This window comes from Mustelus asterias, chromosome 14 (assembly GCF_964213995.1).
Source record: "Mustelus asterias chromosome 14, sMusAst1.hap1.1, whole genome shotgun sequence".
Taxonomy (NCBI): Eukaryota; Metazoa; Chordata; class Chondrichthyes; order Carcharhiniformes; family Triakidae; genus Mustelus; species Mustelus asterias.
In genome coordinates, this window is record NC_135814.1 from 18,747,098 (window position 1) to 18,772,462 (window position 25,365).

Genomic DNA, 25,365 nt, shown 5'->3' on the forward strand with positions numbered 1-25,365 from the left:
TATCTGTTTTTTTTTCCCGCTAGCATGCATACGTCGAAGCCTGGGAAGCGGACAAGACTACAATTCACGTCATGCCAGATACGCCAGAGATAATATTAGCAAAACAGAACCAGATCAGCTGCAGTGATGTAAGTGTTTGAGGCGTTTTGAAATGGTACATACTTGCTGTGTGAGGTTTTATTGCACTTACAGGACCAATCACAGGCTGAAAATTCAATAGACAGCCAAGTAGTAAAGAATAGAATTCGCAACAGGAGGGATAAAAGATCTGGAAAAGTCTCAGGCCATAACTTCCCAGGCTACAGGGGCAATGTAACTGGGGACACCTGAAAGTTACCCTGGTTGAGGCCACTGAAGTTCTACAGTAGAAGGTAGCTGATTACCTTTATTGTCTCTCCGTGTGGATCTTGACCAGGAAGTTGAATCACAAAATGGTTACCATTACGGCGAAGGATGAAGCCATTTGGTCTGTCACTCTGTGCAAGAACAGTTCAGCTAGTCACTCCCCACCCCCCCAAACATTTCTGCAGGACCCAGAAATGTTATTCCTCTTCAGTATCTTTTCCAATTCTCTTTTCAGGATTGAAATTGCCTCCACCACATTCTCGAGCAGTACGTTCCAGATCCAAACCATTCGCAGAATAGTTTTCTTTTCCCACATGTTGGTTCTTTTCTTATTCATCTTAAATCAGTGTTCCCTGGTTCCTAATCCCTCCGTCAATGGGAATAGTCTCTCGCTGTCTGGGTCCATCATGATTTTGAATATTTCCATCAAATGTGCTCCCAACTTTCTCTCGATCCAAGGAAACAATGTCAGCTTCTCTAACTTGTTCTTAACTGAAACGCCTCATCTCTGGAACCATTCTTGTAAACCTTTTCTGCACTCTCCCTAAAGCCTTCACATCCTGCCCAGGAAACAAGAATCCAAATGAGGCATGATCAGTGTTTTATGAATTTTAGTCATAACTTCCTAACCCTTGAACTCTATGCCTCTATTTTTAAAATCCAGGGAAACACAAGTGTTAGGAACCAGTTTCTCAACTTGTCCTGCCACATTTAGCAATTTATGTACAAAGGCTCCCAACTCAACTATTCTTGCACATCCTTTAGTCCGCTTATCCCTTACTCACTCCTTGTACCAAAATGTGTCATGTCTTTCTGACATGTTATGATCCTTGACCAGGGATGAGCTTGGTAGGTGATGGAGGGGAGGTGTGTGTGTGCAAGTGCGTGCATGTGTGCGCACTCACAGTGGGGGACACCTATGACGAAAGCAGGTTTGGTCATAGGGTGAATCAAGTTGGGAACCACAGAAGCACCTGAACCATTCTAACTCTTCCTGCCTTTTAACAAGGGATGAGATCGCTACCTTCCGCCATCAGTAAGCTGATGGATCTCTCCCCCACACTTTGGCTAATGATGAAAATAGGAACACATTAGGAATCCTTTTTTGTTTTGAACCAGGTTATGAATATTGTTCCTTTCCTCATAGAAACTGTACAGACTTGGTATGGAGGAGGATAAGAAGAAGGGCTACAACTTACGTCCTGACGCCATCTCAATCAAGGCAGCGAAAGCATCCCGAGATATTGCCAGTGATGTAAGTGGACCTCTATTTTGAGTTAGAAAATTCCAGATGGTGATGTCTTTACCCATTCTTAAAATTGTCAGAACACAATTTCACAAAGTTAAACATGCTGACTCAATATAACACGATTTGTTTGATCCTGGCTTTAGTACAAATATAAAACAGCCTACCGCAAGCAGCTCGGCCACCATGTTGGATGCCGCAACATTCAGGATGACCCCAAGATGGTTTGGTCCATGCACGTAGCCAAAATTCAGAGCGACAGGGAGTACAAGAAGGACTTTGAAAAAACAAAGACCAAGTTCAACATGCCAGCCGACATGCTGGACATCCTGTTGGCCAAGAAATGCCAGACCCTGGTCAGCGACATTGATTACAGACATTACCTACACCAATGGACCTGTCTGCCAGACCAGAATGACGTGATCCAGGCAAAGAAGGCCTATGACCTGCAGAGCGATGTAAGTACCTACCTAAAAATTTAACTTAGAATTCTTGAGAAGATGTCAAATTTCATAAATAACCATCATTATAATCAAAGAATTAAAAGTGTGGGAATGTAGTTAAATTGGCCGTTGAATGGGTAGATGAAATTGTAAAGATTTGAGTCAAATTCTAAATTCACAGAACTGATTCCGTAATCAATTTGTTCACATTAATTTAGTAATTCATTAAAATACATAGGCCGGAATTTTAACATTCCTGCCTGCCACGGGAATCTGAGTGGGTGGGAGGCGGACAATGGGAATGTCCGTTGACCTCGGGCGGGACTTTATGGTTTCAGGACGAGCGAGGTCGGAAAACCCTGCCCATGTTCTTTTATTCATATCTTTGGGTTGATAAATTTTATCTTTCTTTATTCCTTCATGGGATGTGAGCTTTGCGAGAAAGGCCAGCATTTGTTGCCCGTCCCTAATTGTGAGTTGTGCAATGGCCAAAAACTGGCCACAATCCCTTCAAAGTGAGAGCTGGACCTGTTTATGGCAGGGCAGGGATAACCTCCAAAGAAAGTTAGATGCGTCGTAGAATTATCGGGGCAAAAGTCATCTTCTGATGAAAGTTGAAGTTTTGGTGAACCAACTTCTTAAACTGCTGCAGACCATGAGGTGAAGGCATAGACCCAAGTGATGCTAGGAGTGGAGGTCCCGGATTTCGAACCAGCGAAGGAATGGTGATGTAGTTCCATGTCTCAATGGTGTGCAGTTTGGACTGAAACTTGGCTCCATCAGTGTAAACATTTGGAGAGAAGTGCAAGTTACAGTTTTCGTGTTCAAAGACATCTATTTCTCATCGATCAGGTGTCTGATTACCAAATTGTCATCAATCAAGATCAGCATTTATAGCTCATTATTCAAAATTCATGGCGCTTTTTGTCATAAGATTGTAAGAAATAGAAGCAAGAGTTGGCTATTCAGTCTCTTGAGGCTACTCTGCCATTCAAGATGATCATGGCTGATCTATTTTGATTGACATCCTAGTTTGTTTCATTATCTCAGTTGAAGTTGATTCCGAGCTTTTGGTTCAGCACAAAAAAGCTTCAATCTTTGTCAGAGGATCAGTCCAAGTCTGATAATTCTATGCAGCATCTAACTTTCCTTTGAGATGATCTCAGCCCTTCCAGAAACAGATTCAGTTCTCAATTTGAAGGGATTCCAGTGAGTTGGTGTCCATTGCAGAAGGCGGCACAGTGGTTAGCACTGCTGCCTCATTGCACCAGAGATTCGGGTTCGATTCTAGCCTTGGGTGACTGTGTGGAGTTTGCATGTTCTCCCCCTGTCTGTGTGGGTTTCCTCCGGGTGCTCCAGTTTTCTCCCATCATCTAAAGATGCGCAGGTTAGATGGATTGGCCACGCTAAATTGTCCTTTAGTGTCCCGAAATGTGTAGATTAGGGGGATTAGTGGGATAAATATATGGGGTTACGGGGATAGGACAGGATGGTCCTCGGTAAGATCCCCTGTCGTGGAGTTAGTGCAGACGCAGTGGGCCAAATGGCCTCCTTCTGCACTGTAGGGATTCTATAAAGTTAACAATTTATTCCAGAGTTTCGTTATTCTTTGGGAAAAGATGCAGATCCTGACATCTAACCTGAAGCCCAAGCACCAGGGCTGTCACTGCTCAGGTGGGCAGCAGGATGCTGGGCCAACAATCTGCCAGCAGTGAATGGTTAACAGGCTGCTGTCAGGGCTACTGTCCCACTGTGGATTCTGGCCCACCCCTCCAAACCCCTCCTCCAATAGCTACCAGCCCAATCAGAGGGCCAGCAACTCAGCAACACTGCTGCCGATGGTCAGGCTGCAGTAGGTGCAAGAGGATGCCTGAGGCCTGCTTAAAGGCTGGTACATTCCCATGTGGAATTAGTGGGGCAGGCCTTGGTGATTGAGTGGTGGGGCTGAGGGCACTTATTGTGGCAGCGGTGAGCTAGGTGCAAGGGCAGCCATTGCTGCCACGGCACCCCTCTGTGAGGAGGACCCCTGGGGGCATCCGGTGTTTATTTGGCAGTTTCATATGGCCCTGCAAATGTGGACAAAATGCCCACAGGGGATGTCAAGTGGGCCTTAATTGAGGTGCTCAGTTGTCCACTCATTGCAGTATACCATGGTGGTGGGAGGACATTGGGCTCCCCTCTCCATACCATCCACTGCAATATAGAATCCTTACAGTGCAGAAGGAGGCCATTCAGCCCACTGAGTCTGCACCGACCACAATCCCACCCAGGCCCAATCCCCATAACCCTCTGTATTTACCCCAGCTTGTCCCCCTGACACTAAGGGGCAATTTACCATGGCCAATCCACCTAACCCGCACATCTTTGGACTGTGGGAGGAAACCGGAGCACCCGGAGGAAACGCACGCAGTCACGAGGAGAATGTGCAATCTCCACACAGACAGTGACCCAAGCCGTGAATCGAACCCAAGTCCCTGGCGCTGTGAGGCAGCAGTGCTAACCACTGTGCCACCGTGCCGCTCTATTACCTGCTGTTCCACCTTCCAGCCCCTATACAAAGGGCTGGAAAAATTCAGCCTATTGTGTGCGTCAGAGGCTGGGCCAGGCACAGTAAAGGAGACTGAGGCGCAAATTTTGGTTTGCCAGACACAGATTCAAATGGTTTTACACTCCATTAAAACAATGGACAGAGAAATGGTTACACCTGCTAACACTGCCAGCAGTGATGTTTGAACCTTTTGTGACGTATCAGTGTGAAAAATGACATACAAAAAGTTGCTTGCATAGTTAGATGCCAAATTTGTTACCTGATTGTGACAAGACTAACGCACAACACTCGGTGCAGCTGAGGCGACTTTAGACCGAGCACCCAGCATGTGGATCTCGAACTCCTTCAACTTGAAACTTGTGCGTCGTTCTCCTTCAACTGCCTGTGTAATGTGCTTCTCCTCATCGTCCTAAACAAAACAACTCTTATGCCCCCAGCTGTCGTACAAATGTGATTTGGAATGGCTTCGTGGCGTTGGATGGAGTCCCTCTGGCTCTCTGGATGTTCTGAAGGCTAAGAAAGCTGGAGAGATCCTGAGTGAAAAAAGTTATCGCCAACCCCCGAGCACCCTCAAGTTTACAAGCATTCTTGATTCCCTTGACCTGGTTTTAGCCAAGAACAACGCTCAACATCTCAATAAAGTAAGTAACATCATGGATTATTGATAAAAGCAGATCCTTTTTTTCCCATTTCAGGGCGCGTTGACCTGAAAAAAAATCTTTTAGGTAATAATGAAATGAAAAAACAAATAGCACTTTAACGTCTTTGGAATTGTGGGATGAATTGTACAAAATTCTTCTGTAATCAGGTTGCCTGCTGTTTTAGTGGAGACATTAGGCTATTGAGAAATCTTTAAGACATTACCTATATTGCTATCTGGCAATGTCATTTCAATGCCAGTGAAATTCCAGGAAATCTAACATCAATATTTCTAAGCAAGAAATAAAGATCGATAGCCCTTCTGGCACATGCTTTGATGAGATTACAGCAGAATGACTAAACTAGAACCCAGATTTATTTGGTTCCAACCCTCCCATTGAAATGGCAGTCAGATAAAGATGCGAGTGTGAAGGCGAAAGACACCGAAGGATTTGCTGATAGCGTTAGGTGGAATAGGATGGGAGGAGGCTGGTGTGGAGAATAAAGGATGTCGAGCCAAATACCTGTTTTTGTGTCATAAGTTCTATGTAAATTGATGAAATAGAATAGGGCCTTGTACAGGAATCACCCTTTAAATGCCTCTTACAAGAACAGTGCTTTAGGAAGGGGTAGAGTCTACGGTTAGAACTTTCAACATAAGAAGCCCCTTGTTCACAACCTCACAGAGACTCAATGTATTCTCTGGTATGTAGACATCCCAGCCGGTATTTTACCATCCAGTTCACCACAGGATTGGAGCAGGCGAGGGGCGGACTATGGAAAGGTCCGTTGGCCTCGGGCGGGATTTTACGGTTTTGAGATGAGCGAGGCTGTAAACTCCCACTCCCAGTGAAAGTCGGCAAACTGCCACAAAGTTGGCAGGGGTGGGAACGCCTTTGGGAGGAGGTCTGGGCTTGAGTTTCTTTTATTGTTAGCCACTCTTTCAGGGGGCCAAGGTGGACTAAAAACAATCATCTTTCAGGTGGCCCTTCCCATATGAGGCAAGCAGTACCACAATATGTATCTTCCTTAATGGATGAATCCACAAGATGTGACCAAGTGCCCACCAATCATCTCCCTCGGCCTAACAATAGTTAATAGGCTCAGCTGTAAAGGTCCCACTTGGATGTATCATGATATTTATGCCCCAAAGTAAATTCACTCATGGCTTTGTCTAAATTGACAGGCCAGACAGCTGATCAGGGATAGCCAAATAATTTGAAGTGGTCACAGTACTCAAAGAAAGAAAGAAAACAGGGCGTCAGGATGGGAGCAGAAGGGGCTTAGAAGAGGTAGGATTTTTTTTAAAAGAGGAAATTCTGGCCTGGAATGGAGCTGGATCTAGGTTAAAGCAACAGATGGGATGGAGCAGGGTTTTAAGACATTTTTCAGAGGCTACAGGAGGGTGTGAGACAGAGGCTCAAAATGGGGGGGATATCAGAGAAATGGGCCTAAAGGCCCTGGTAATTTTGTTAAACATGGAGTAGCCGGAATGTGGCTCAGGGTTCGATTCCTGGCTTGGGTCACTGTCTGTGTGGAGTTTGCACATTCTCCCCGTGTCTGCATGGGTTTCTTCCGGTTTCCTCCCACGGTCCAAAGGTGGGACGGTGAGGTGGATTGGCCATGCTAAATTGCTCCTTAGTGTCAGGGGGACTAGCTAGGGTAAATGCATGGGGTTATGGGGATAGAGCCTGGGTGGGATTGTGGTCGGTGCACACTCGATAGGCCGAATGGCCTCCTTCTGCACTCTAGGATTCTATGAGGAACAAGAAAGTCCAAAGATGTGCAGCTTAAGTGGGTTGACCAATCTAAATTGCCCCTTAGTGTCTAAAGATGTGTAGGTTAGCAGGATTGGCCATGCTAAATTTGCCCTTAGTATCCAAAGATGTATAGGTTTAGGGGGATTAACGGGGTAAATATGTGGGGTTGCAGGAAAAGGGGCCTGGGTGGGATCCTCTGCCGGAGTGTGGGTGCAGACTTGAAGGGTTGAATGGCCTCCTTCTGTACTGTAGGGATTTTATGATTCTATGAGAGCTGCGGGTGGGGAGGAGTGGGGCAGGGTTTGAGAGAGAGCGCGCGAGGGAAACCAACAGGTGACAGTAAGTTTTAGAGGTTGCAGCAGCAAAGGAAGTGGGACAGCCGGGGCTGATTGACAAGGCTGAGAAGGAAGAAGGATGTTGAGGCTTGTGTTGAGGCCAGGTCAGCGAGACGATGGAGAAGCAAGGTGAAGCAACACCACTTACCTTTGGGAGGCTTGCAATGGCATCCAAGGAGATGAGTATTCCAAAGTAAGTCGATTAGGTATTGCTTTGTGTAATTTAGCATTGGACGGGCAGAACAAAATTGTGACTTGGCAAGAGGCTATCACATGAGGAATTTTTATCGTCCCGTGACTTTTGATATCTTAAAAATATTTTATGTATTTTAAGATGTCCAAAGATGTGCGGGTTAGGTTGATAGACCAGGTTAAAAATTGCCCCTTAGAGTCCTGGGATGCATAGGTTAGAGGGATTAGCGGGTAAATATGTGGGGGTAGGGCCTGGGTGGGATTGTGGTCGGTGCAGACTCGATGGGCCGAATGGCCTCCTTCTGCACTGTAGGGTTTCTATGATTCTATGATTCTATGATTCTAAGAAGCATATCATGTAGATATTGCCCCACATCTCAGCTCAAATCTTTGACTTTTGAACATTGGGTTGCAGATTGCAATTTGGAAGCATATAAGTGGAATTTCTCTCCTGTCAGTCAGAAAGGAGACATTTTGGCCCAGAATAGTTTGCCAAACATCTGCAGAAACCTCAGCTCTTTGACGAAAACTAAAGCTGTTGTACTGATGCTCGGAATATATAATCATCCGTCTCATTCCTTGTTTTTTTCACAGCACTTGTACACTGAAGCTTGGGAAAAGGATAAACTCAATATTCATGTCATGCCAGATACTCCCGAAATTATTCTGGCTAAGGCCAACTCTGCCAATGTCAGCCAGGTATGAAATCTCTGTGACGGAAACGATTGAGATACGATTCTACTAAGAGGTCAGAAGCAAAAACTGACGTAAACCCACTTTTCTTTGTCCGTTTTAGAAACTGTATCACCAAGATTGGGAGGACTACAAACGAAAAGGTTATGACTTGCGGGTTGATGCTATTCCCATTAGGGCTGCAAAGGCTTCCCGAGACATCGCAAGTATGGTAAGAGAAGTGTATCAACCAACTTGCACATTGCTCATTCTATTTGCAAGCCAGATGTTAAAATAACTGCTGCCGGTTCCACAAAAACTGCTAAAGGTAAAATTATCATCTTTCTTCGCAATCAGTACAAGTACACGGCAGCCTACCGCAAGCAGCTTGGCCACCATGTTGGATGCCGTGACATTCAGGATGACCCCAAGATGGTTTGGTCCATGCATGTAGCCAAGATTCAGAGCGACAGGGAGTACAAGAAGGATTTTGAGAAAACAAAGACCAAGTTCAACATGCCAGCCGACATGCTGGACATCCTGTTGGCCAAGAAATGCCAGACCCTGGTCAGTGACATTGACTACAGACGTTACTTGCATCAGTGGACCTGTCTGCCAGACCAGACTGATGTGATCCAGGCAAGGAAGGCCTATGATCTGCAGAGTGACGTGAGTACCTCTCATTCTTCTTTCTTCATACTATTAAACATAAAATTAAATTATATGGTAGTTTTACAACATGTAACAAAAAGCACTGCAAATGGAACTAAAAGAAGAGCCAACATTATTGTACCTCAAGGACTATACATTTTCTGATACAATAGAATTAAAGAGGTATTTTAATTCATGGTCCTGAAGCAGTGGCATAGTGGTATTGGTATGTTGACCCTTTACTAGATCAATCCAAAGAGTCCCATATTCTCTCTCTCTCTCTCTCTAGCTCTTTCCTCAGCTTCAAATATTTACCAAATTGCTTTTAAAAGATCCATTGATCTTTACCTCAACCGTTCTATGGGCAGGATTTTACGGCCTCACTCATCCCAAAACCTAAAATCCCGCCCAAGATTAATGGACCTTCCCATTGTCTGCCCCTTGCCCGCTCCAATTCCCATGCTGGGCGGGCCGGCCAGTAACATTTCGGCCCTTGTGTCAAAGTGCCCCCCATGCTCAACAACTCTCTTAAGTAATGACATTTCCCTAATCTGTCTCCTCACTTTCTTAGTGGCAATTTTAAATTGACCCATCATCACGGACTCCGCACCAGAGGAAATAGTCTATCCTTATTTTCCATATCGAAACCAATATCGCCTCCTTTGTTACAATAGAAATAGTCTCAACCTTTTACACTGTCCTTTTAACTGGCATTATTCTGATGATTCTTCATGTATGCTTAAGTGCATTGTTGCATAGCTCTCTATTAAATTGCACCTGCCATCCCATTGGTCTTCCCATTTACTCCTAAAATTATGTTTGCCAAATCCACTACAGTTTTATCATAGCACCTTTGGCTCTCATGCACCTTATGGCCAAGTCAAAATCATTTATCAATGTGGATTATAAAGGTGAACCCAACACCGACCCCTGTGGAACACGACTTCCAAATTCTTCCCAATCCATTCAACATCCATTTATTTTAACCCTCTATTTCCCATGCAGCAACCAACTTTTCTTCCGTGTTACTACATTTCAATTTGTGCCATATGCCTGAACCTTAGAACGCACCTCCTAAGAGATGCATTCCATAAATGTATTTACATGGCAGCTACTTCATTCAACTTACAATGTGAACTCAATTAAATTTGTCAAATGCTACTTGCCTTTAATAAACTCATGTCCGTGGCCGACCTGTACACTTCTGAATACTCATTAATTTTACCACAAATTATTATGGATTCTGAGAGTTCACAGTTGACATCAGACTAACTGGTCTTTGGCTCTCTGGTTTATCCTTCTCTTCCTACGTGAACAATAATGTCAAATTAACTATTGTCCAGTCCCACAGAACAACTTACATATCTGAAGAGAATTGAAAGATTGGTGGTGGAGCTATTATTACTAATTTTGGGTCTGTTACTTTTTCAGAAACAAATACTTTTCTATAGCTATATTTGACTATTCATCCACACCCTTCTCTGGCACATCTACATTTTTACTTCCATCATTGTTAAAACCGACGCATTTAGCCTGATTTTAACGCTGAGCCAGTTTGAAATTCCAAAAATTAGACCTGCGGTATTTTAACTCATGGGCCTGTGGTATTTTAACTCTTGGGCCTGTGGGTTTTTAACACACGGGCCTGTGGTATTTTAACTCATGGGCCTGTGGTATTTTAACTCACGGGGCTGTGGTATTTTAACTCATGGTCCTGAAGCAGTGGCATAGTGGTATTGTCACCTGGCTAGTTCTCCAGACACCCAGGGCAAGATCTGGGGCCTGGGTTTAAATCCCACTACCGCAGGCGGTTAAATTTGAATTTAATAAAAAATCTGGATTTAAATCTAATGATGACCATTAAACCATTGTTGATTGTCAGAAAAACCCATCTGGTTCAGTAATGTACTTTAGGGAGGGCAATCTGCCGTCCTTGCCCAGTCTAGCCTACATGTGACTCCAGACCCACAGCAATGCAGACGATTCTTTAATATTCTCAGGAATGGGCAATGAATGCTGGCCCAGCCAGTGATGCCCACATCATGTAAATGAATAGATAACAATTCTGTGTTTGTCACGAGCATGTTAATAACGGCAATCCAGCTTGTTCAGAATTGACTGTGGTTTGATGGTTTGCTCCTATCCTTTGCAGTTGCTGTACAAGGCTGATATGGAATGGATCCGTGGCTGTGGCTGGATGCCCAATGGTTCTCTGGATGTTAAGAAAGTGCAGAAAGCCCAGGAGATTCTCAGTGAGCGTCACTACCGTCAACCACCAGATAAGCTCAAGTTCACCAGCATTGTCGACCTGCCCGTCCTGGTCCAGGCTAAAATCAACTCGGATCTACTGAGTGATGTAAGCACATTGTGGATTTTTCTTTCGTCTGGGATGACAAAACAGACATAAAACTACAACAGCGTTCGAACAAAATGTTATCAATTAAGCATCCATTGCTGCTTATGATGATTAAATATGAATCTTTTCAGGACATTCGTATCCCAATTGTAGAATATTTTACTTTTAGGCAAAAAAATATGTTCTATTGCAAAACTGTTAACAGATTCTTGTTATATCATTATCATTGAATCATAGACCCCCAACAGTACAGAAGGAGGCCATTTGGCCCATCGAGCCTGTACCGACAACAATCCCATCCTATTCCCGGAACCCCACATATTTACCCTGCTAATCCCCCCGAAACTAGGGTCAATTTACCATGGCCAATCAACCTAATCTGCACATCTTTGGACTGTGGGAGGAAACTGGAGCACCCGGAGGAAACCCACGCAGACATGGGGAGAACGTGCAAACTCCACACAGACAGTGACCCAAGCCAGGAATCAAACCCGGGTCTCTGGCGCTGTGAGGCAGCAGTGCTAACCCACTGTGCCACCGTGATTAGAGGACACAAATTGTGCAATCCTAACAATGACTATAATTATTGGATAAATCCTTTGAACGGACATGAGTCAGCCTCTCAGATATTAGAGTATTTTTCTTTAGAATTACAGGCATTTCTAAAGAAAATTTAAATTCCACCGATTTGAGTGTAGGCCCCCAGAATTGCATAGAGAGTTGGTAACACTTTTGCTTTTGAGTCTGAAGGTTGTGGGTTCAAAACCACTTCCAGGGACTTGAGCACAACAATCTTGGCTGACACTTTAGTCTCAGTCCTGAAGTAATCTTTAAGTGCTCTTTCTCAGATGAAATGTTGGACAGAGTCCCCACCCTCTCTCAGTCAGATGTGAAAGCTCACATGGCATTATTTCAAAGGAGAGCAGGGGAAGATTCCCTGGTGCTTTGGGCCAATATTCAACCCTCGGCCAACAGGGCAGATTATCTGGTCTTTATCACATTACTGTTTGTGTGACCTCACTGCGCCAATAGGTTGTCACATTTCCTACATTACAACAGTGATCAATACATCAAAAGTATTCCATAGGTGACAAGGTTCTTGGGGTGTCATGGGGTCATTAAAGATAATGGGCAGAATTTTACCAGCACGCCCACCCCGATTCCGGGGACGGGCAAGGCTCAGAGAACGGCATTCTCCGCTGGCCTCGGTCAGGATCGTATGAACCTTGGGCGGACATGCCAGTAACATTCCACCCATTATGTAAATTCATATGTAGTATATACATTAGGGCATTTAAGGGGCTTCTAGATAAGCACATGAATGTACTCGGAATAGAGGGATATGGACCGAGGGCAGGCAGAAGGGATTAGTTGAATTTGGCATTATGATTGGCACAAGATCGTGGGCCAAAGGGCCTGTTCCTGTGCTGTACTGTTCTATATGTTCTATTAGATCGACACATTTGATATTCTATATGTATAATATAAATATTTAGGAACATAGATCAAAGTATCTTTCTATTTTCCAACACCTTGGTTTACCTTCTCCCTTCCTGTAAGGGAAATCCATTCTCAGAGGTTGTATTTGGGATAAGGTTAAGACATTGGCAAGCACCATCTTCATGATTTTGCCGCCACTTCTCTTGCAGCGTCAACCAAAACCGGTGAAAGAGATAGAAGCATTTCAGCTGCTCTGTGAAGAGCTCATTTGAAATATCGATAGGACATGAAAGCTATGACATTCACGATAATATTCATTTGGACTTCTTATTAAATATTCTTTGTTTCCTTTACAATTTCACCTGCCGCGTGCTTGATATGGGGTGGTGCTCCAATTGTCTCTCTCTCACAGAGAGATTTGCCTATAATCCCTTGTGAATTATGGCACATTACTTACCTGCCTACTTCAATTGGTAAATGGTTAGAAAGGGTGGCTGCAATAATATTGTTTAGGTCGAGGCTGACAATGGCTGTTCATAGGAAATAATGATGTGAAAGCTTGCCGCACATGTTAAAACAAGCATTAAATTTTGTCAGCTCATTATTGGAAGAATAAACGTTCTTTCCCCACTCCTCAGCGTCTGTACCGTAGCGCCTGGGAGAATGACAAGCTCATCATTCATCTTCCAAATGATACGCCCGAGATGGTGTTGTCCAAACAGAACTCTGCCAACATCAGTTCGGTAAGAAATATACAGTATTCCTTTCTCAGTTAGTGAGTGGCACACAACGATCGTGGTTTCCATTTTCTTCTTCACTTTTATTTGCGTCTTGATTTGTAACTCTTATGGCAAAGACTATGCACACGCTCCTGCGTAACTGTAGAGACTGAGGTCACAACTGAAATACTTTTTACATCTGGGAGCCTCCTGCGAGGTGTTTTTAATTCATTTGACAAACAGAGTGGTCAGAGTGCCTTGTTAGTTTGTGGACGATGTAAATGTATTTCACCAGTATTTGTCTGTGTTGCTGAGGGTGTTACCTAAGAAGTGACACAATCCTCAGTGATGTCACTGGATAGTAATCAAGCAGGAAATACTGGCTTATTTCCCTCCTCTTGATATTTTGAGGCCTTCCTAACAGCTTATTAAACACTCCTTGAGTAAAGTAAAGTTTATTTATTAGTCACAAGTAAGGCTTACATTAACACTGCAATGAAGTTACTGTGAAATTCCCCCAGTTGCCACACTCCGGCACCTGTTCGGGTACACTGAGGGAGAATTTAGCATGGCCAATGCACCTAATCAACACGTCTTTTGGACAGTGGGAGGAAACCCACGCAGACACAGGGAGAACATGGAGACTCCGCACAGACAGTGACCCAAGCTGGGAATCGAACCTGGGTCCTTAGCACTGTGAGGCAGCAGTGCTAACCACTGCCACCATACCACCCCTGGGATGGGGTTTCCAAAAGGCATTTCACAGAATCCCTAGAATGCAGAAGAGGCCATTTGGGAAGGTTGCATGGAGGGGCTAGTAGAGTTTTACTCCAATGTAAATTACAATGAAATCACAAAACTCGCTTATTAAACTTATGCTAAAGCTTGCTTTTTCTAAAGTTTTAGGATGTTCGATCCTCTGGAAATTCAGAAATATGGTAAATAATGTTTTGGTGTCCAAATGGTTAAGTGATATCAAATGGAGGGACTTGGGGAGTGTTGATTTGATTTATTATTGTCACATGTACTGGATAGAGTGAAAAGTATTGTTTCTTGCGCACTATACAGACAAAACATATCATTCATAAAGTGCATAGGGGAGAAAGAAAGTATAGGGTGCAGAATATGGCGACGGGGGAGACTGTTGTCTTGGTGGGAGTGGTGGTGAGGTAAATGATTTTTGAGTTCACAATGGCTTTCTATCTGTGCCTAACTTTTAACCGATGTTTCCTCATTCCTCTTCCATGCTGCATAGAAATTATATAAACTCAATTGGGAAGAATCTAAGAAAGATGGATATGATCTAAGGAATGATGCCATCTCAATCAAGGCTGCAAAAGCTTCCAGAGACATTGCTAGTGACGTAAGTGTGCGCATGCAGTTATCTGATGCAATTAATTTCTGAGAATGTTGCTTAAGTAACCTTTCCATTCATAAATTAAAGGCCAAATCCTACTGTTGCAGAGCATTAGACTGTGTACACATTTAGACTTGCTCCAGATCATTCAGCTAAAATACATGCCCTGTAGGTTATCGAAGGTGAAAGCTGATAATGGGGGGTTTCCAGTGAAGGGAACAGGACATCTGGCAACTGAGTGAACAGTGCAAGCAACAGGGTATCTCCTTAATCAATAAGATTTAAGTATTAGGAAATAAACAGAGGAAGGACTGAGAAGGGTGGTGAATGAGACCAGATGGGTGGAATTTTCTCAAAATTTTCTAAGTGTAAAATGAGCAAGAAAATATGAAGTTTTCTCACCTGTTTTTTTCAGCGAGGTAAGTCATGGTAATTTATGGCACTCTGAGCAATACAGAGGCTGGAATGTGAACCTCGCCAGTAGGGGGTGGGGGGGTGGGGTGGGTGGAGTCTCAGCACACCTTGAGGCCGGCTGCTGAACTGAGGGGTGCCATTGCATAGGCAATAGTATGTCTGGATATTTACGTGTGTCCAAGAATGCAACCAATTCCGGAGAGTAGTCCATGGTGAGTCTGATGGTGGGATGGAACTTGTTGATGTCATCATATAGTTGTTTTAGTGATTGTTCACCATGAGTCCAAAGTCAGTAGCACATTAGACTTGCAATACTGAGGGTCCAGGGTTCAAGTCCTTGTCCTGGTGTTACTTCTGGCCAAAAAGTTTGGCTCACCAAAGAATGCTTCAGGGAAAGTAGGAGCACAGCTCGGATATTCACATTTAACTGTGCATTTTCTCCTGGCCTGGAATTATTGTATTATTTAGCATGTTCATGTCATTAGCCTGAATGGCATATTCTTGCTTAATATTGCATATCCAAGTATTTATGAATATATATGATTAAAATGAATCGATTAACCAATAAACTAATTGTACATCAGTAGAAGTAAGTCCCATTTAAGAATTAAAGAGTTACAAAGTTGGTTAAACATAGAAACATCTGATTCTACGTGTTGATGTTATTCTTAACACCTAGTGTCAACGAAAATAATGTTAAATGTGTAGCGTCACCAGTGCCTAATTTTAATATCTATGGATTAACGATTGTAATGTGCATAACCGTTATTCTTTCCTCTTGTAACCAGTACAAATACAAAGAAGCCTACCGCAAACAGCTTGGCCACCATGTTGGATGCCGCGACATTCAGGACGACCCCAAGATGGTTTGGTCCATGCATGTAGCCAAGATTCAGAGCGACAGGGAGTACAAGAAGGACTTTGAGAAATCAAAGACCAAGTTCAACGTGCCAGCCGACATGCTGGACATCCTGTTGGCCAAGAAATGCCAGACCCTGGTCAGCGACATTGACTACAGACATTATCTACATGAGTGGACCTGTCTGCCAGACCAGACTGATGTGATTCAGGCAAGGAAGGCCTATGATCTGCAGAGCGATGTGAGTATTCATATATTTCCACTTAAGTAAAAAATATTTACGCAGTTAATACTTATTAAAATTCACATCTTAGAACAGTACATTCAAGCCTCTCATTGAGATATTAGCAGCATTAAATAATTTGGGTGGAATTCTCCCAAAAAAAATTCAAAGTGCTAAATTCATGTAAAAACTTGGGTAAATCCCACTGCTTTTTTCAGTGGAACTTTCAAAATGAATCTCCCACACTCTGTGCAGAGTGCCCTAGAGTGAATCACCATAAAGCTGAGGGGACGGCCTATTCCCACTGGAGAAGCTGGCAGCATAGCGCTGAGGGGGCCACTGTGCATACACCAATCTGTCAGCGCCGGGATCGGTGCGTGCGCAATATTCCTCACTACCAGCCTCCCGATTGCTGGCCAGCTCGATTGCTGGCCAGTATAGCAAAATAAGAAGTTTAACAACACCAGGTTAAAGTCCAACAGGTTTATTTGGTAGCAAAAGCCACACAAGCTTTCGGAGCTCTAAGCCCCTTCTTCAGGTGAGTGGGAATTCTGTTCACAAACAGAGCTTATAAAGACACAGACTCAATTTACATGAATAATGGTTGGAATGCGAATACTTACAACTAATCAAGTCTTTAAGAAACGAAACAATGTGAGTGGAGAGAGCATCAAGACAGGCTAAAAAGATGTGTATTGTCTCCAGACAAGACAGCCAGTGAAACTCTGCAGGTCCACGCAACTGTGGGAGTTACAAATAGTGTGACAAATAGTATAGCAAAACCCATTGCCCCGACCCCCCCCCGCCCAGCAGGCCGAACATCGCCCTGATCGCTGTCCACCCTCCCTCTGTCACTGATTCTGAGTGCAGAGTGGCAGCGGAGACCCCCAACCACCACTGATCGCTCCCAGTGCCCCCCCCCCCCCAATAGGCTCCGGCCCCAGCCCCTTGGCATTGCCTGATGTCTGCTGGACAGTGCCAAGGTGCCTCTGGGCATTGCCACTTTGCCCCTTGGGCAATGCCCGGGGGGGGCGCCCCCACCCTTTAGTCCCGACCTCCTGGGGAGGCCTCCATGGCCTCCCTTCACTCCAGCGGGTTTGGGCCGCCAGCTCCCCGTTAGTGGCGAGCTGTTATAAACCCTGCTGGAGTGAAACATTCCTGGCCAGAGGGGTGGGGAGGGGGAGGAGAGGTGTGGGGGGGAGAGGCTAGCGAGCCTGGAGACTTCAGTCCCGGGCCTGCTAATAAGATATAAGATTTAAATGCTGATCTTAATATTTTAATCAGCTCCTTGCTGATTTCCGGTGCGGAGCTGACGACGCCGGGAATCCGGCAGCCGGAGACATACAGAGGCCATGACACACAGCGGGAAATCCGCTACACTGTCTCCACTTATGTCTCCTAGCCCACTGCACTGCTAGAGCAGCACAACGGGCTGGGAGAATCGCCCCCCTCTATCTTTCTGAAGGAAGAAAATTATACCAAGGCATATTAGCACAGAGATGCTTAATGAATTTCCCTCTTGGTGATGTCTTAGTGAAGATATCAACCTGCGAAAGATAAATTATCTGAATTCTATTGGAGGGCTATCTCAGATAAACCATCAAAACAATTTCCTGCATTCGTAATTTCAGAGCTATTGAGTTTCTTGAGGCTAGGGCATCAATAGGTAACATTGATGGAGGCTTGGGAGGTGGCTATAGTGGACTAAAATTATGCACAGGGCTGGAGTGATCCACCAGCAACAGCATCAATTAACAACAACTTGTATTTATACAGGATCTTTAACATATCTCAAGGTATTTCACAGGAACCTTATCATAGAATCGCAGAAGGCCATTCGGCCTGCTGTGTCTGTGCCGGCTCTCTGTAAGAGCAATATAGCCAGTCCCAATCCCCTGCCCTTTCCCCACAATCCTGCAGTTGTTTTTTTTCTTCTTCAGGTGCTTATCCCCAGTTCTCTTTCAAAGCTATGTTTGAATCTGTCTCCAGCAAGCCCTCAGGCAGCGGAATTCACAACCTAATCCCTCACTGCAAGAAAGGCTTTTCCTCATGTCACCTTTGGTTGTTTTGCTGTTCACCTTATATCAGTGACCTTTGGTTGTTGGATATTCTGCCACCAGGGACAGTTTTTCCTGTCAACTCTGTCCCCTCATTATTTTCAATACCCTCTATCAACTCTCAAGCTTCTCTCCACCTTCTCTCCAACAACCCCACTTTCTCTAATCTACCCACAAACTAATGTTTTATAAATGTTCATCTCTAACTTCCTTGCTTTTGTGTATGCCTCTATTTATAGGATCTCTTGTGCCTTATTAACTATTTTCTCAGCCTGCCCTGCTAGCCAGCAATGATTTGCCCATATAAAACCCAAAGTCTCTGTTCCTGCACTCCTTTCAGAATTACCGCTTTAATTTTATATTGTCTCTCCTTTTCTGCAAAAATGTATCATGTCACATGCCTTACCAAACAAAATTTGACATTGAGCACCATATAACAGGTTACCAAAAACCTGCTCAAATAAGGGATGGGTTTTTAATGTGTATCCTAAAGGACAACAGACCAGAGAGGTGGAGTGGTTTAGGGAGGGAACTGTAGAGTTCATGACCTTGGCAGATGAAGGCATGGTTGCCAGTGCTGGAGGGATTAAAATCAGGGATGCACAAGAAGGCAGAGTTAGAAGAATACAGACGGCATAAGATTGGAGGAGGTTACATTACATGGATGGACACTCATGCACTTTACTGAAAAAATTCAACTGAGTGCTCTAATTGCGCATATATTCCCACTAATGTAGCACAGAATTTATTTAAGACTGTGATCAATGCTCCTCTGACATTTCCCCCCAGTTGCTGTACAAGTCTGATATGGAATGGATCCGTGGCTGTGGCTGGATGCCCAATGGTTCTCTGGATGTTAAGAAAGTGCAGAAAGCCCAGGAGATCCTCAGTGAGCGTCACTACCGTCAGCCACCAGATAAGCTCAAGTTCACCAGCATTGTCGACCTGCCCGTCCTGGTCCAGGCTAAAATCAACTCCGACCTACTGAATGACGTAAGGCACTCAAGATCTCTTCATGGGGCTTGTGTATTCATCTTCACTCGTTTTTACATCAATTGTGTGTGACCTTTATCTTTGCTTGAAATATCACAGAGAAAATACAAAGAAGCTTGGGAGAAAGACAAAGTCCAGATTCACGTCCTTCCTGATACTCCAGAGATCTTGTTAGCTAAATCCAATGCGGCTAACGTTAGTCAGGTGAGTAAACACAACATGATTTACTGCTGAATTGGCCAATAGGTATAAAGCATTTTAAGTACAATGCATTTAATCAGTGCATGTGTCATTTTTTAAATCTTAAAGGAGGAATTTGCCTTTGGTTAAATTGTGTTAAGGACACAGACTCAAAAATATTGTGACAAAACAGTGTGAATATAGCTGTCCAATTCAAACAATAGCATGATATACTGTTACTATTTTAACACAAGTATGAGCTTGTTTATTACGAATGGGTTAAAATTTCAATATGAATTTCATATGAATAGACTGAGTGCTTGTTAAAGGTAAAGTCCCCACTCCCAGATGTCCACTGGCTGCTCTCCCCTTTGAGGGGGAGAGTTGACTGGTAGTGATTTAACCATCCCCTAGGCGAGGGGCAGGGTTGAGAAGGTGAGGCCTTCAGAAATAACCTCAGCCAGTACGAGAATTGAACCCACGCTGTTGGCATCGCTCTGCATCACGAACTAGCTGTCCAGCCAACTGAGTCAAACCAACTGACAGTCATCCTCAATCACCCTATTTGACCCCAAAAGTCTGCTGCATCGGGCATTGGCTGTTAGAAACACCCTTGTGAATTTGTATCTCAATATATTAGACATTATGGCTGGAATTCTCCAGCTGATAATGCCCTGCCGCCACTGTCAGTGAGGACTAAGAATTTGACGCTCAGCCAAATCACTGTTCACTGCAGCAGGACCAGAGAATCCTGCTGGCATGAATGGTTGAAGAATCACACCCGTTGCCTATTCGGGTGACACTTAAAATCATACAGCAGTACTTTGGTGGTAAAAGAAATGTTACTGCTCTTTCATTACAGAAACTTTATAAGGAGGGCTGGGAAGATGCAAAGAAGTCCATTGACTATCGTGCTGACGCTATCAGTATCCGAAGTGCTAAAGCTTCCAGAAACATCGCAAGCGATGTAAGTATAAAAATTTTGACCAAACACTGACGTTTTTGTCTAAATAAATTCCTATTGCATCGATGTGAACTGTGCAGAAAACTGCAGCATTCTGAAAAAATCTGTAAAGAGTTGAAGGTCAAAAAAAATCAACAACTGAATTTCGACATTTACATTGTTATTTTCTCAGAAATACATATTGTTTTAAGGATTCAAATTCTATAGACAAAGTTAATCATTGCGACTTGATGGGAATTAGTTATGTTATCCTATCCATCAGGCTTGACTAAAATGAACTTTGTACTCAAGCAGAAGTTTAGCGGGAGTTCGTTATTATGATGTTTGACCATAGTGTTGACAACCTTAAACTGTTATGGTAAATTGAATCTATCTGACTGACATACATTACCTTTAGACTGGTAAATAAGTTGCAGCTTATTCTGAAGCCTCAATACTCTAATATTATAATTGAGAATTATTAAATCATAACATGGGACAGGTGCAGGAAAATGGGATTAACGTGCTTTTAATGGTAATTATTGTCGGTGCAGACTCGATGGGCCAAAGGGCCTTTTCTGTACTGTATGCTTCTATGCCTCTATGACTATTTGCTGAAATAGAGGGCTGTTGCGAACTACTGTACTTGTAATGTATGATATATAAATGGAGTTCACTATTAGCCTTTATCTTCATGTTTAATATCATACTACTTTCTGCATCTTGCTCTCCTGTTCCCCTATTCAAGACTGGTTGACTGTATCGACAAATCTGAGAAACTTCGCAAAGATCACTGAATAAAATAGCACCGAGTGCAGGAGTAGACAATTGTATCCATCTGAAATTTTAGACTGCTTCGTATGACTATGCAATTTAAACAAGAGTAGTAGGCACACCCAGAGTGCGGTTATGGAGGACATTCCAGGATTTTGACCCTGCGAGAATTAAGGACTGGCAATACAGTTCCAAATCAGGATGGTGTGTAGCTTCGAGGGGAACTTGAAGGTGGTGAGGTTCACAAGCATGTGCTTCCTTTGCCCTTCTAGGTGGTAGTTATTGTCGGTGCAGACTCGATGGGCCAAAGGGCCTTAAAAGTATTGATATTGATATAACTTAAGAGTATTGATAGGCAAAGGGATCTGGGTGTACAGGTACACAGGTCACTGAAAGTGGCAATGCAGGTGGAGAAGTGAGTCAAGAAGGCATACGGCATTCTTGCCTTCATCGGCCGGGATATTGAGTTTAAAAATTGGCAAGTCATGTTGTAGCTTTATTAGAATCTTAGTTAGGCCGCACTTAGAATATAGTGTTCAATTCTGGTTGCCATACTACCAGAAGGATGTGGAGGCTTTGGAGAGGGTACAGAAAAGATTTACCAGGATGTTGCCTGGTATGGAGGGCCTTAGCTATGAGGAAAGGTTGGGGAAACTTGGTTTGTTCTCACTGGAGCGACGGAGGTTGAGGGGAGATCTGATAGAAGTCTACAGGATTATGAGAGGCATGGACAGAGTGGATAGTCAGAAGCTTTTTCCCAGGGTGGAAGAGTCAATTACTAGGGGGCACACATTTAAGGTGCGAGGGGCAAGGTTTAAAGGAGATGTACGAGGCAGATTTTTTACACAGAGAGTGGTGGGTGCCTGGAACTCGTTGCCGGGGGAGGTACTGGAAGCGGACACGGTAGTGACTTTTAAGGGGCGTCTTCACAAGTACATGAATAGGATGGGAATAGAGGGATAGGGTCCCCGGGAGGGGAGGGGGTTTTAGTTAAGTCGGGCAGCATGGTTGGTGCAGGCTTGGAGGGCCGAAGGGCCTGTTCCTGTGCTGTAATTTTCTTTGTTCTGGTCACAGGTTTGGAAGGTGCTGTTGAAGATTGCAGGAAGAGGGTTTATAATTTCAATACAATAGTGAGGCTGCATTTTGACAGTCATTCTAATTTTTAATTTGTTTTGACGGAGTTTGACCAGGTTTCCCAGGCATTGCAAAATCCCGCAGCTGAAAGGAGGTGAGAAGTGGCATTGTCACTGGACTAGTAATCCAGGGACCCAGGGTAATGCTCTGGGGACTGTGGTACAAATCCCACCATGGTAGATGGTGAAATTTGAATTCAAGAAAATTCTGGAATTAAAAGTCTAAGGATGACCATGAGATTGTTGTAACAACCCATCTGGTTACATAATACCCTTTAAGGAAGGAAGTCTGCCGTCCTTGCCTGATCCAACCTACATGTGACTCCAGATCCACAGCAATGGGATTGACTCTTAAATACCCTCTGATATGGCCTAGCAAGCTACTCAGTTCAAGGGCAATTAGGAATGGGCAGTAAGGTTTAAAGGTTTATTTATTAGTGTCACAAGTTGGCTTATATTAACACTGCGATGAAGTCACTGTGAAAATCCCCTAGTCGCTACACTCCGGCGCCTGTTCGGATACACTGAGGGAGAATTTAGCATGGCCAATGCACCTGACCAGCACGTCTTTCGGATGGTGGGAGGAAACCGGAGCACTCGGAGGAAACCCACGCAGACGCTGGGAGAACGTGCAGACTCCACACAGAAAGTGACCCAAGCCAGGAATCGAACCTGGGTCCTTGGCACTGTGAGGCAGCAGTTCTAACCACTGTACCACCGTGACTCCCAATAATGAATAGAGGGCAAAAAGAATTCACAGAAGAATATGTTTCCACATTTTGGCGAGGCTACACAAGAGGACACAGTTTAAAAGTAAAGGGTTTCCTACTTAAAATGGAGATGAGAAGAAATTATTTCCCTGAGTCGTGAGTCTGTGGAGTTCTCTTCCTGAGAGAATGGTGGAGGTGGAGGGTCACTGAATATTTTTAAGGCTGAACTGGATAAATATTTGACTAACGAGGGAGTCAAAGGGTATAGTGGGTAAGCAGGAAAGTGGAGTTGAGGCCACAGTTGGATTAGCCATAATCATATCAAATGATGTAATAGACTCCTATTCCTAATTTGCACATTCATAAGCACCTTGTGGGCAAGTAAGAGTGCTTCCTCCAGACCCAAGAAACTATCTTGTACACTTCTCCCCACATTCTTCTGCTCCTATTGACTACCGTAAGAGTTTTAACAACACCAGGTTAAAGTCCAACAGGTTTATTTGGTAGCAAATACCATTAGCATTCAGAGCGCTGCTCCTTCGTCAGATGGCTACCAACAGACCTCCTTGATTGAGCCTCTCAGTTGCTATAGAGGAAAGGAGACATGAGTTCTGCTTCTTCACAAAATATCTTTTATTTCTTTGAGTGAACTCCACACACAATCCTCCGTCAACAAATAGTGCCACCTGTGGCCCCTTTATATATCAGTGACTTCTATTGAATAATTGATATCAAATATCAAATTAGGACTTAATTGGAGGATCTGTTAACCCATTCCTAACACTCCTAACCATCTTTTGCAGCCCCTAACCACAGCTTCTCTACTCTGCCTCCTCCATCAGAATTTTCCCACTCGCCCACCCACCACAATAAGGCCGCCTCTGCAATTAAGTCTCCCTTCCCCCAGTGATCAGGATTCTCCCACTGGCAATTGGGCCTCAATTCCACTTTCCTACCTGCCATTTTGACTCCCTTGTTAGTACAGACATCATCTACCTCAATGATCCTTTGGACTAATCCTCACACCACAAACAGGACCCTAGCCTCACTCCCTCCTCCTCCACGCCCCCCCCCCCCCCCAACCCCATGATCAGGTTCTCTAATGCTCAAACAACCTCTCACTCTCCCCACTCCACCTCACCCAGCACACTTACCTCTCCTGCTCGGCTGTGGCTTTGTGAAGCTGCTTTCCCAACCGATGGCCTGGCTTTTTCTGGATTACCTGATTTCACTTTTGTGCCGTACAGGATTCACCTCCAGGCTAAACTCCAGGCCGCAATAACATTTCCACTGTAGTTAAATGCCAATTGAGAATTGATATGTCTGTGCCTTTCTCCCCAGTATCTATACAAAGAAATCTATCGCAAGCAACTCGGCCACCATGTTGGTTGCCGTGACATCAATGATGACCCCAAAATGGTTTGGTGTATGCACGTCGGCAAGATTCAGAGCGACAGGGAGTACAAGAAAGACTTTGAGAAATCAAAGACCAAGTTCAACGTGCCAGCCGACATGCTGGACATCCTGTTGGCCAAGAAATGCCAGACCCTGGTCAGCGACATTGACTACAGACATTATCTACATGAGTGGACCTGTCTGCCAGACCAGACTGATGTAATCCAGGCAAGGAAGGCCTATGATCTGCAGAGCGATGTAAGTAAAAATAGGTTGGTTCTTTGCCATGAAATTTTATCTTGAATTACCTCTTTTGTTTCAATTTCTTTTATTGTCACAAGTAGGCTTACACTAACACTGCAATGAAGTTACTGTGAAAATCCACCAGTCGCCACACTCCGGCACCTGTTCGGATACACTGAGGGAGAATTTAGCATGGCCAATGCACCTAACCAGCATGTCTTTCAGACTGTAGGAGGAAACCAGAACAACCGGAGGAAACCCATGCAGACACGGGGGGAATAGAACAGTACAGCACAGAACAGGCCCTTCGGCCCACGATGTTGTGCCGAGCTTTATCTGAAACCAAGATCAAGCTATCCCACTCCCTATCATCCTGGTGTGCTCCATGTGCCTATCCAATAACCGCTTAAATGTTCCTAAAGTGTCTGACTCCACTATCACTGCAGGCAGTCCATTCCACACCCCAACCACTCTCTGTGTAAAGAACCTACCTCTGATATCCTTCCTGTATCTCCCACCATGAACCCTATAGTTATGCCCCCTTGTAATAGCTCCATCCACCCGAGGAAATAGTCTTTGAACGTTCACTCTATCTATCCCCGTCATCATTTTATAAACCTCTATTAAGTCTCCCCTCAGCCTCCTCCGCTCCAGAGAGAACAGCCCTAGCTCCCTCAACCTTTCCTCATAAGACCTACCCTCCAAACCAGGCAGCATCCTGGTAAATCTCCTCTGCAC

The 25,365-nt window shown here is 44.2% G+C and overlaps 1 protein-coding gene across 28 annotated transcripts in view; it reads left to right on the forward strand.

The window, feature by feature from the left end:
• Positions 1–25,365, forward strand: part of neb (nebulin) — a 286,658-nt gene that overhangs the window by 130,239 nt on the left and 131,054 nt on the right. For all 28 annotated transcript variants that reach the window (XM_078227934.1, XM_078227935.1, XM_078227937.1 and 25 more), the window contains exons 65-79: positions 24–128; positions 1,493–1,600; positions 1,738–2,049; positions 5,020–5,223; positions 8,103–8,207; positions 8,305–8,412; positions 8,538–8,849; positions 10,984–11,187; positions 13,266–13,370; positions 14,602–14,709; positions 15,906–16,217; positions 19,046–19,249; positions 19,349–19,453; positions 20,292–20,396; positions 24,331–24,642. In XM_078227934.1, coding sequence (XP_078084060.1) covers positions 24–128; positions 1,493–1,600; positions 1,738–2,049; positions 5,020–5,223; positions 8,103–8,207; positions 8,305–8,412; positions 8,538–8,849; positions 10,984–11,187; positions 13,266–13,370; positions 14,602–14,709; positions 15,906–16,217; positions 19,046–19,249; positions 19,349–19,453; positions 20,292–20,396; positions 24,331–24,642 — 2,709 coding nt within the window. The remainder of the gene's footprint in view (positions 1–23; positions 129–1,492; positions 1,601–1,737; positions 2,050–5,019; positions 5,224–8,102; positions 8,208–8,304; positions 8,413–8,537; positions 8,850–10,983; positions 11,188–13,265; positions 13,371–14,601; positions 14,710–15,905; positions 16,218–19,045; positions 19,250–19,348; positions 19,454–20,291; positions 20,397–24,330; positions 24,643–25,365) is intronic.